The sequence below is a fragment of the Adelges cooleyi genome, unplaced genomic scaffold (assembly GCF_023614345.1).
Source record: "Adelges cooleyi isolate 19-005CV unplaced genomic scaffold, UGA_ACOO_1.1 ACOO_flye_CR_arks_rails_tigmint_CR_PRNA_9, whole genome shotgun sequence".
NCBI classification, from domain to species: Eukaryota; Metazoa; Arthropoda; class Insecta; order Hemiptera; family Adelgidae; genus Adelges; species Adelges cooleyi.
In genome coordinates, this window is record NW_026096579.1 from 15,570,028 (window position 1) to 15,582,264 (window position 12,237).

Consider the following 12,237-nt stretch of genomic DNA (forward strand, 5'->3'; position numbering starts at 1 on the left):
ATGCCGAGGTCAAGACCCGCCATTAGTACTATATTTTAAGCAAATTTTTTTTTCTACTCAGCTTGGCACCGAGCATACACTAATCATTATTTTTAATAATATTAATTGACCTAATTTTAACATATTATTATGTTTACGGTATAGTTAATTTTAAAATATATTTACGTCTACGTTTTTATCTCTCCAAATTCATGTGAAAAATAATTATATATAAATTAATAATATATATATATTAATAATATATTGTTCTGAACTATTAAAACAGTATTATACTAGGTAGGTACTCGATTGCGGCTACCTTATAAGTTATAACATTACCAACAACAGATGTTTCAATATTTCAACATACTATTGAAAAATTAAAAAACATTTTAAATACTGTACACACAGCATTTATTTTACACACAGCATAAGTGCAATATAATAACTTTTTAAAAATAGTGATTTTATTACATAACATGTATATATTGTAAGTAATTTCTTAAATAATGCTCGAAGAAAATATAAGTTGGCACAAGCTGGTTTAAATGTTCAATAACAGACAAATAAATATATTTTATTTTTAAATGGAGAGAGTAAGCAAGTCGACTTTTGACCGATTTCTTGAGTAGCATTATTATAGATTCTAAATCTCATGCAGTTGGTACTTAAAGGGATTAAAAGTCCAAATAGTCATCCCCTTTGCCTCATAAAACGGGATAACCGCAAACAAATGTGTCGGTGTTTTAATTTTTAATTTAAACATGCTATAACTGAAGTCGAATTGTTTGTAAACATTATTATTAGACTTGCCACAAATCGTCTAAAATTCTAATTTTGATAACCTTTCATTCACTACGAGGGCTGAAAGTTGTTTCTTTATTTTATTCTTTAAGTGCAGTTTAAAGATTTAAGAGGATGTTCATTTAGTCTGAAAATAAGACCAAAGCTAGGTGTAATTTATATCTATATTCTATTAAATGCTAAGACAAAATCTTATGTCAACCTTTTTTTTCTTTTGTACGAAAAAACTCAAATACTATTAAGTGTGGATTTGGAATTAAAAAAAAATATTAGTTTAGACAGAGTTGGGTGTTTTTTTCTCATTACTATATTATTATAACCTATGCGGTGTTGTAAAAAAATACGTTTTTATTAGTGCTGTGAAATTTACATCAATGTTTTTTTATTTAAACCTATTTTTTTTATTAAGCTACTATTGCGTGGTCGTACTAAGATACTTGATAGTTAACAATATAAAACAGAGGTCGTTTTTTTAAAAGAATCCGTAAGTTTATAGGTACAGTATAACTTGTTTGGTCGGCATAAGATTAACAGCCAATAACATGCTAACAACATACATACAGTATTGTATTGTGCCTCAACGAATTTTATAGGTACATAAAAAATATACCTAAAAAAAAAAATAATAAACCATAGCAATAAAAGTGTACATAACTTGGTCTTAATGGTACTGTAATCTATCGAAAATACTGTGCTTCATTGTAACTAGATAACATTACTACTATAATATTGACTTAAAATAATAAAAATAAATGTCAACAACAACCTTCATAATTAATGTGTTTTTATTTTTCTATTTTAATTTGATAACGTAGACTACTTGTAGTATTTGAAATACTTTTATAATTGTATTCAGATGAATACTTAATCAATCTGTTGGGTCTGAGCAAAATGGGGATAAGAAAATTACGATTTTAGTGATAATTATCTTTGATGGCAATTTTTGTGACTTCATTGTTAATTTTCCATTAGTACATCTACCATTTGTTAGTTTATGTGTACCACACACCACATAAACATAATCTTTTCCCGACAGTCCTAGTCCGAGGAATCTCTAGAAGAAATGGCCAACGGATGACCTACTGGAAATATGTTTTATCAATAATATGTATAATAAAGCTATATATACATAGTTTTCTTCATGTGTAGCTAACGGATCACTTCCGCTACGTGCTATGCAAGCTACACTATATTTATTGTGCAAAAACATTGTATATAGATGGTAAGTACACTCGTTAACATACAACCGATTGGATTCCAGATCAACTCTTTGACCTCGCACAATGTCAAGACCACCAGCTCATCCCAAAGGCTGGGCTCCAGTCCCTTCGGTGACGTCACCGCCCGTATCTTTTCGGCCGGCTACCCCAACCCGTCAATCGCCGGTCCATCGACTACCGCCGCCATACATTCCGTGTCCGAAACCTATGAGACCCACGTCGTCTCCCCTGACATCCGGACCGCAGCCGTACAGATATCCGTCGCCGGTAAGTACTTTTTCAAAAAAACAGAATAATCTTCGACTACCGTGTATTGCCACGTGGAGGGTTCGAAGCAGTTTTTTGATAACTTAAGCACGATCAGAATTATTCATTCGTGAAGATTCATTTTTTTCCCCGTCTTTTATTTGTTTATAAAAAAAATTTCAAGTACAGCCATCGAAAAAATAAAAACGCTATCCTTTAAATCAAGTTCTTCTCTATACCTTGTGAACATTTTGTAAATCTACCCTTAATACTGGCCTCGGCCCTCGCATACTTGTCCTGCGCAAAACAGTTTTATAAAACGTGATCTCAATTTTCTACACATTTTTATATTCCTACCCCCTTCCAAATTTCTTTTTTTTGATAGCAACTTTTGAAACTTAAACGGTCCGGCGTACATTTCATTAACTTTTTAAATTGAGAATAATGTACTAAACATTTTGGCTAGTTGATAACCAGTTTTGAACAACAATTTTTAAAACTATAAAAGTTTAAAGCTTAGGGTGGGAAGGGAAATGCGCACAGATAAGAATAATGTTGCACTTCACCTTTCCTCCTTGCTTGAAACTTTAATAACTTCAAAATGTGTTATCAACCAGTCAAAATGTTTAGTAAATTTTAAACATTTTAATAGTTAGTGAAGTATCTGCGTTCCCGTTTTGGTTCAAAAGTTACTATCAAAAAAAAAATAAGTTGGGAGGGGGGTCGATCACATATTATAAAAAAACAATATAAACAAATAATTGTCTTATTAAACCCAATGAAATATTGAGTGGTTCACGATAAAATGATAATCGCCCTGTATTAATAAGTACACTATAATAAGTCTATAACTTATACTTATACGTAACTTACACTATATAAGTACATTAATACACTATAGTTCAAACTCTATACTATAAGATTTTTCAAGAAAATTCCTATACTTTATTCCTTATATCCGCCCCTGGGTAGCGTCCTCTTAAACATATTTTGCGCGAAAAACCCTCACAACAAAAAAACATGGACTTGGTTGTGTTGTGTGCACCGAGCCTTACATTTTTTAAATTATATAAATATATGTGTGTGGGTATAGTGTCCGTCTCCGCAAATATTCGAACGGTCTTGCGAGCCGCAGCCGTCGGCGTACCGGCCCCGGGAGTTCGTGGTACTCGAGGCGCCTTCGCCTCAACAATGGTCGGACGAAGACAATGTCGTCGACGGTCGGTCAACAGCGGAAATTGTCGCTTCACAATCGCAGGATTACGTGGACGAGAAATTGGCCGAGTATCAAGCCACGATTTACATGCTACAAGGTAATTTATAACATGCGTCACGTGCATTAATCCACGTCGAGTGCCATTCGTTTAGCGCGCGCAACATATTATATCTTTTGAACCGTACAAATCATCTCTAAATTTAAGTCGCACGCATACATTATAATGTAATATTTAGGATATTGTACTATCGCACTGTTCTGTTAAAAATTGTGTGCTTTCTCGGATTAAGAGCACACGTTAAAACAATGTCTATCCAATAGCCCATTACTGCGGCTGTAGTCGTTGTACTGTGTCTGGTACTATACGTTTCACTACACCGAATGGGTTAAAAATCGGATTTGAAATTATTGTGTAATTACAATAAATACAATAATAACAAATTAATAGCGAGGCCTTATGTTCCAACCAACGTGTGCGTCTATCGCCCACATAAAGATTTAAAAAAATGTTCTATAAGTCCACGCCAAAGTTTCGCTGCCAGTAAAATGTTTGCCAACTCGTTTAGCTCCGGCAAATATCGCAGAATCAAAATAAATTACCGACCGTTTTGTACTTATCCCACAATAACGTTTTGACGTTTGTTTGTCAATGGGTTTACCAAAAATATGAATTTACCGTCGGTCAAAAAAACCATCTTATAAAAATAATCCATTTAGAGTGTAGACGGTCAAAATGTTTGACTCTAGTGGTTCACATAAAGTCTAAAAAAAATACAAAGTGGTCTAATTGAACGAATACAGTAGGCACGGACGCTTAACTTTATACTTACTTTACTTACTTAATATAAACGATGAATATAAAAATATCCACATAAATCGTTATTAAGTCTGTTTAATCGAATAAAAACATCTCTCCATTCATAAAATATAATATTAAGTTGACTTTGTAAACAAAATAAACCAAAAAAAAAAAATATTTTGTAGAGCGTAACGATTTCATATTTTTGAATACCTACACCAAATTTCTGATTACAGCAGTGTTTTGAACATGTTGTATTTTAGGGGACTTATTTTTTATATGTTTTTGAATATAATTATTAAAGTGTAACAATATTTTTAAATTGATGTACTCTGTACAGTGTTATTGTCCACGAGAAAAACAAATCGAAAATTGTCAACTACCACAATGTGCTTGTGAGAATTCAAGGCGCTAATGTCTATTATTGCAAAAAAAACACGACACTTCACTCTTTGTCTGTTAATTATGATGAATATGTTAAGTATAAAAATATATATGTATACCAACTGTCTACTTCTGTCTCCCTTCAAACATAGTATTCATACAAGTTTTGCTACACGGTACGTTGGCCACAAGGCCACACATCACAAATGGTCCCACGGTTCAATAATAATTATATTCTACTGTGTAGGATATATTTTTTACTGTCACCCATAATAATAATAATATAAATCCGTCATCGTGGTGATGTAACAACAATTTATATTACTTTAACCGAACCGCTTTTATTTGATTTCGTTCTATTTAAGTTGCGAGGACTCATGTTTTTATTTTTCTATTGAGAATAGTCAAACGGTCATAGACTACAATGTACTCAATATAATCATTTTTATCTTTCTAGTTTCTACAATAGGCATAAACGATTATAACTGAAAATCGTGACTAAGTTGAACACAACTTGGAATAAATGAAATTGTACGTTTTGTGTTTGTTGTTTATTGACAAGTGACTGTAGTTGTTTTTAAACTTCTATAATATTGTATATATTATTGTGTTTTAAAATTCTTCCAAACTAAATGCAGTTATTTTATTTGACAAGCATTACACAATAGTCGAAAATTAACGTTGAGAGTATGTTTCTAACTACTATTTAACGCGTTCTGGTTCGTGTCAAGAGTTTAAGCGTTTACCCTATGTAATGATGAGTAAATAAATTTACACACATTAAGTGCACTACACTAGTTTTGATGTGCATATAAAACGAGCAACGAGATAAATATATTTTAATTTGCAGTCTGCAAGTGTAAAATTAGATTATGACTAGCTGCAATAGCACAAGCGACCGCGGAAATATTATTGCTTTGAGTTTTAATTTTGCCGTCGCGAACATGACTATTTTTATTTCACATTCTACACATTTCAGTATAGTTTTTTAGCACACATTTTAATTTTAAGTTCTTCCAGTGGTGTGTTGATTTTCGTATCGATCCGATTTATAAATAATAAAATAATTTTATTATTATTTGTTCCCAAAGAGATTGACAACATTTCATTTGATTTTTTATACCACAAATCGCTTATGTTTTCGAATATTAACTATGTTAAAAGAATTATGAGTAGTTAAAATTTAATTTTGAGTAATTAAAAAAAGTATGACTCTTTATACTTGAATTTAAAAAAAAAACACATTTGCAAGACTTAAGGAATTTTGGTCGAGCCATATTCAAGGCGGATGTGGTATAATAGATTAAACTAATTACATGAATCATGTGGACAGATAAATTTTCTATTTATGACCTTAAGGCAATCAATACTACTGTTCATTAACACTACTAAGAACTTGATAACGGTGTTATTATCATTTAATTTGCACGAATTAATGTTTAAGGTAACCTACTGAATAATACATTATCTTATTATGAACCAGACCTAATGATTTGTTAATGATTTATAATGAGCTACGGAATAATAAAGGCAACTTGGATTTTATCAACAAGTTCGTTGATATAATTATTGTAATTTCTTTATATTTATGATTAAGCCGCTAGATTTCTTTGACCATAACACTCTAAGAGGTATTAAATATAAAAACAACTTTGATTATTACACATAATTAATAATCATGTAATCAATATTCATTAATCTATTTAGGTAATTAAAGTACTTTTGTTAATAATTTAATTTAAATAATTTAATTTTCAAAGATCAACAATCTAAAATAGCACATAAACAAAATATGTTTTCATTCAATCATGTCATTAATTTTTACAGCGTAACTTTACCAATATATTTATCGTACTTGGCTTATTTGGCGACAATTATATTACGACCACGCAGTATCATAATTTAAACGTGACACGACATTAACTATAATAATAAATCACAAGCGCACATTTGTTATAAATGAAATTTTTGTAAGCGCATTGTTTTTTTCACCAAAATAGGCGGTATAGATTTACCCACTTTATTCTAATCACACAGATCATAATTGCACACGGGAGAATTCACTGACGATGATGGTGATGATTGTAGTTTACGTCCATTTACTTTTCGTACCTGTTAACATTAGTACTTACCTGTTTAATGTAACCTAACTAGGAGAGGAGCGGGGTACTAGGGAAATTCAAGTCCTCGGAGATCTTAGGAATAAAAAAGCTCAAATTCTGAGGGAGCTCTAAGAGTTTTTAGAAGGTCTAAACTTCCTCGGCCTCTTTATGAGTCGCGCTAAAGTAAGCAAACAATATAATTCCAAACTTCATTAGCGCAGTAGTTGCACTAAAATGCGCTGTTGCCGTTTTTTAATTTACATTTATGAAAACTTTTAAGTACAATTTTCGCATAAAGTCCAAAATTAAAAAATACAAAATACGTTGCCCATACAAAACTCCTTGTCACGTTAATAACGTTTAACGTAGTTGTCAGGTGTAATTTAGTAGGTACACGGCCGCGGCTGTCCGATGTGGTGTTATGTAATATCATATTATTACAATTATAATTATACGTCACATGTTATTACATCTATCACAGCCGCGTACGATTATCGTTATGGTACTGCGAGCGACAAAACTTGATCAATACAATCCGGGCGAACTGGCACGCCGGTAGACAGTTTAGTTAATGCCATAGCCCGCAGCGCCGTCGACAACATTGTGTGTTGTGTTTTGTACATCGAGGTCACTTCTACGCCGTGAGCACGTGGTCCCCCCGCTACCCCGCCCGCGCCCTCCGCCGTTTCCTGACCTATTGTCCTGCGCGACTCCGCGGCGAAAGTGAAACTTATCGACCCCTCCACCGCCGCCGTCCTCGTCCTTACCTCGGTTTTTTTTTTTTTTTGGCGATACAGTGCGTGCACGCCCGACAACAATAATACCCGTGCGAATAACACGCGATCCACCGAAACACCGAACCAACACGTTGTTCTGGGTTAGTGTGGATCGGCGATTCTGAAATGCGTAACGTACGACACGGGCCTCCAGGGGAAAACGCTTGACGCGCGCTTGACGACACCGGCGGGTTTGTTGGTGCGTTCACGGTAATTTCGGATGGTGACACGAAACCCAAAACAACGTTCGTTTATGTACACGAGACGAGCCACGTGAGTACAACAACCGCTACGACGTCGAATGTGTGTCAGTCTGATAACGCACAAGACGCGCCCAGCCCATTCGCTTATCACACTGGCCACGAAATCTGGAGCGCAGATCGTAATAAGTGTACCGACTACCGACTAGGACCGTGTAGTAGTACGTACCGGATTCACACGTAGTAATATGACCGTGACCTGCTTTCGGAGACCGATGTTTTTTTCCCCGTTACAACTGATAAGAAAATAGCCGCGCAGTGATAAACAGTTGACGTAAATAATATGTACTTCTTGTATTGTTATGTTTTCGTCTTCATACCCATTTCTTAATCTCGAAAATTTAACATCATAGTCTTTCGACGTTTGTTGCGAACGTACGACCTTTATAAGCAAAATATTGTAAAAGTTTTTGAAACGTTATACAATATAACATCTAGTATTATTCACTTTAACAACGTGTTATACTTAAGCTTCAGGTTATTATTTTTAACGTATACATTTTTTTCTATTAATAAAAACCTTTTTGTTTGGTAAAAAAATGCTTTCGTTGTGACAAAATTGTGGGACTTTGGCAGGTCTAATTTTAATTCTACAAAAATATAATATGAATTTGATGGTCTCTGCTTTTTGGTCTAAAACGTCGAAAAACAGACTGCTTTTAATCCTGTAAATATAATTACATTCGTTTCGTCGTATTAGTTAGAAATTAAGAAAAAAAAATCCAATTCGAGCGCTGGCAATTTTTCGATAGAAAGAATACATTTTATATTATGAGTTTAAAAGCTATTCAGTATTTTTTAATTAATTATTACAAATTAGCGAATAGAGTTGTCGAAAATTCAAAAACATATAAAACTTAAACACAGATGAAGTTCTCATCTGTTTACTGTAAAAATTCGTTGATTTTACAACAACAATTCCAGGACGTTTTGTTTTTGATTCGAGCTAATCAGATGGACACTTTTTATTAACTATTATATGGTATGGCTAGTCACAGCTGTAATCGGCGTTGGGACTGCCATGGCAACGTCTCGACCGACACAATGTACAAACTAATCGGCATGGCAGTCGCGGTCTAATAATTACCACATTATCCGCGGTTGTATTTTTCAATTTTGTTTTTTTGAAACGTCGCCATGTCAGATAAATGACTTTAGCGAATTACAACACATTTTTGCGATGATTGATTCTTCCACAGGCGTGCTTTGCAAAGCTGACCTATGTCAGTTGCGCCGTTGACGTTTGATTTCCAAAAACCATATTCGTCTTAAGATATTACATATTATATTATGTTTGAACTAGCCACTGCCGGAGAAATATATAGTGTTTATATACAACAGTAAAATTAAATTAAAAAAATAAAAACGCCATAAATCAAAGGCGTCCGCGTTATAGTTATCCGCTTAATCGAACGGTCCCGATAAGTAACCGACAAAACGAAACTAATGGTTTGTTGTTTCGACACACTTATGTAATGATTTTGAAAAATATTAATAACATTATAGGTATCGCGGTTCTGAATAGTTAAAACGATAATTTTAGTACTCATTATTATTAGCTTATCGAAATTGTAGCAATATAAGTATGATGAACTGGCGATATTAACATATTATTTTAAAACGACAACAACGCGAAACGTTGAAAACAATAACGATTAACAACAAGACGTAATAGGTTATCATCTCAGGCTACACTGTAAAAAAATAAAAAATGAATAGCCCGAAACCGGCATTATTCTTTGAACCGGTCTCACCAAGTTACTACTTACTATACGGTCTTCAGTCTGCTGCTAGCTACATTTCGTGGTCCTTGTGTTGTTCAGGCATTGTTCTGCTGTTCCTCGTTGTGTAACATTAATCAGATATTTTGTTTGTTTTTTTTTCTACTATTTCAAAAATTAGCCAAGTGAATCTGTGTGTAATGTGCCAGGAACGTTAGTTGCGTGGCGCTTACAATATGGATAGACCCAAACGGTCATTATTATTTTGGAAAACGTCGAAGGGCGATAAACCACCCGACGACGACGAAGTTCCCAAAAAAAAGTCAATTAGGGATAAAATTGACTTTTTTCAAAAAGCTTCCGTTTCCGGGGATGGTCGCGATGCTGGTAAAATGTTCAATCATATTACTTATCTTAAATGACTGTGATCAGATTTGAATTATTTAGAAGTGCAGCTATAATACCAAATTAAATTTCTTACCTATAGGCTATTTTATAACTCGTTTGGAGTACTCATATTAAAAACAAATAGAAATAAACATAAAGAAATCTGCCATCAGGTAGACATATAAGAAAACAATTAACGTGTCTACCTTGTTCCTTAACGAGGAGAAACAATTAAATTGCGTGGACTGCCAAATATTCAGTTAAGATTAGGAGAGTGGGCGGGTGTCATTAAACATACTCATCATTTATATGTTTCTCTTTGAAGAGGAAGAAATAGTTTTTTTTTTCAAATAAAATATCTTAATAATTTTTTTTAAATATTTCCTTAAATAATGAATATTAAACATATTTTCTTAATTTTTTAGCAGTATAATATTAATTGATTATTGTGCCTACAAATAAATTATTTAATTGTTCAAGTGTATTATATTATAGTCCCATTATTTTTTAATCTTATATTTTTTTATCAAAGTTGCCAACGTAAAATTGTTAAACGCTGAACTTGTGTGCTTTGTATAAAAAAGTAGATAATACAATAAATAACAAAATATTTGCGGTTAAGCAATTTTGTAATTATCGTCATAATCTTATGAAACAATCAATGTGTTATTTTATACACCATTGAAGAGTATTAATAAAGTAATTGTTTTACTAAATTTAAAAATTATATACCTAATATTATGCTCAGCTTAAAAACTTTCATTGAACTAAAATTAATTTTAAGTAAGTTAATGTTTTGTTCTGTTTAAAGATAGGCAAACAAAACAGATTGCTATTATTTATCAGTTATCAAAAATATAATTAATATGAACAATAATTTGTTCTATACTTTGACCTAGATAATTTATAGGTTGGATGCAATATAAACAAATTTATTTTATTTGTTAAATATTTTTTTAGATCTTGTTGAGATAACTTTTCAAATTTATTATGATATTTTAGTCTAATTGCATTGTTTTTCTAACTTTAAATAAAAAAAATCACTTGACAAATGTTGATTGCGTTATACTTAAATGCATTTAAATATTCAGTGACCAAAATTAATTTCAATATAGGGACAATGTAGGGATTTAATTATGGAATTTTATCTTATAATTTGACATTCATAATAATCGTTAAGCATTCATAGAAAAAAAACTATCTTTTGCAATTAACTAGTTTGCATACCATTTTAAAATAATTAAAAGCAACTGATGTTAGAGGTTTCAATATCATAATATGTAATTCGAGTGATGTATTTCTGTGATAATGGTATGATTCACAGCAAAAAAACGTGAACGAATGTTAAACGTAAAAAAATGTTCGGGTTTTTGCTCTATTTTTTTTTTTTAAGTTAGTGGTTTATTACAAATCGGTTCAAACTTCTGATCATAGTCATTCGGGAACACGATAATGATTGTGTCAAATTTACATAATAATGATTATTTGGATATTATTTGAACGAGCAGCTGTTGCTAAGGAACTGCGTGAGGGTTCTGACGATGAGACGTTTGAGCGTGTCGTGGAAGAACGTCACGTTTACTCAAACGACGGTAGAAAAAAAGGTAGAATGATCGTCGTAGACAGAATAACCGTGCACAAGAGTGTTAGGGCAATGGAGAGCCCCGAACGGAGTGTTATAGCTAAACAAGCACTGTCCGAACTAGAAGGTTCTAAAAGCAGGTCTTCGTCCTATGATAGTTTATCGTCTCCAAAATCCTGGAGAAAAACATTCAGTGGCACCAAATCGCAGTTCGATACTCATATTGAAGAAATTAAAAGTAAGCCATTTATGAATGCGTTCAGCATGATATATTTTATTATGGTAGTCTAGTATACAATATAATATGTACATTAGTTGATATTATTGACGACTCTAGAAGTCAAAGGGTGTATTATATGAAGTTTTTTATTAAAATAGTTTATAGGGCAACCGATTATCTCAATCAACAAGTCTGTTGTACATAAATGTCTCATTTATAAATACCATATTTATAAAATTGTGCACTTAATGAGTTGTTTACAAATTGCACTCAAGTAATCTATTGGCTCTTATAGGGCCTTTGTTTGTAGTACTGTCATATTAGTATCATACCAGTGATATTAGTAAATATACCTATACCATGTAATTTTCTGAGTACCCCAACTTAGAGAAATGGTACATCTTTACCTGCAAGTTAATATCTGGTGCAACAACGGATAAGGCTAAGACTAAAATCGAAATCGCCAACTGACAAATTATTATTTAAAAAAAATAAAATAATAAAACAAAAAGGAACGCGTTAGGTACAATCATTATATTTT

General features: G+C 32.5%; 1 protein-coding gene across 1 annotated transcript in view; it reads left to right on the forward strand.

Moving 5' to 3' along the window:
- Positions 1-12,237, forward strand: part of LOC126847159 (muscle-specific protein 300 kDa-like) — a 114,144-nt gene that overhangs the window by 1,826 nt on the left and 100,081 nt on the right. The window contains exons 2-3 of the mRNA XM_050587255.1: positions 2,045-2,270; positions 3,343-3,562. Coding sequence (XP_050443212.1) covers positions 2,067-2,270; positions 3,343-3,562 — 424 coding nt within the window. The 5' untranslated portion in view covers positions 2,045-2,066. The remainder of the gene's footprint in view (positions 1-2,044; positions 2,271-3,342; positions 3,563-12,237) is intronic.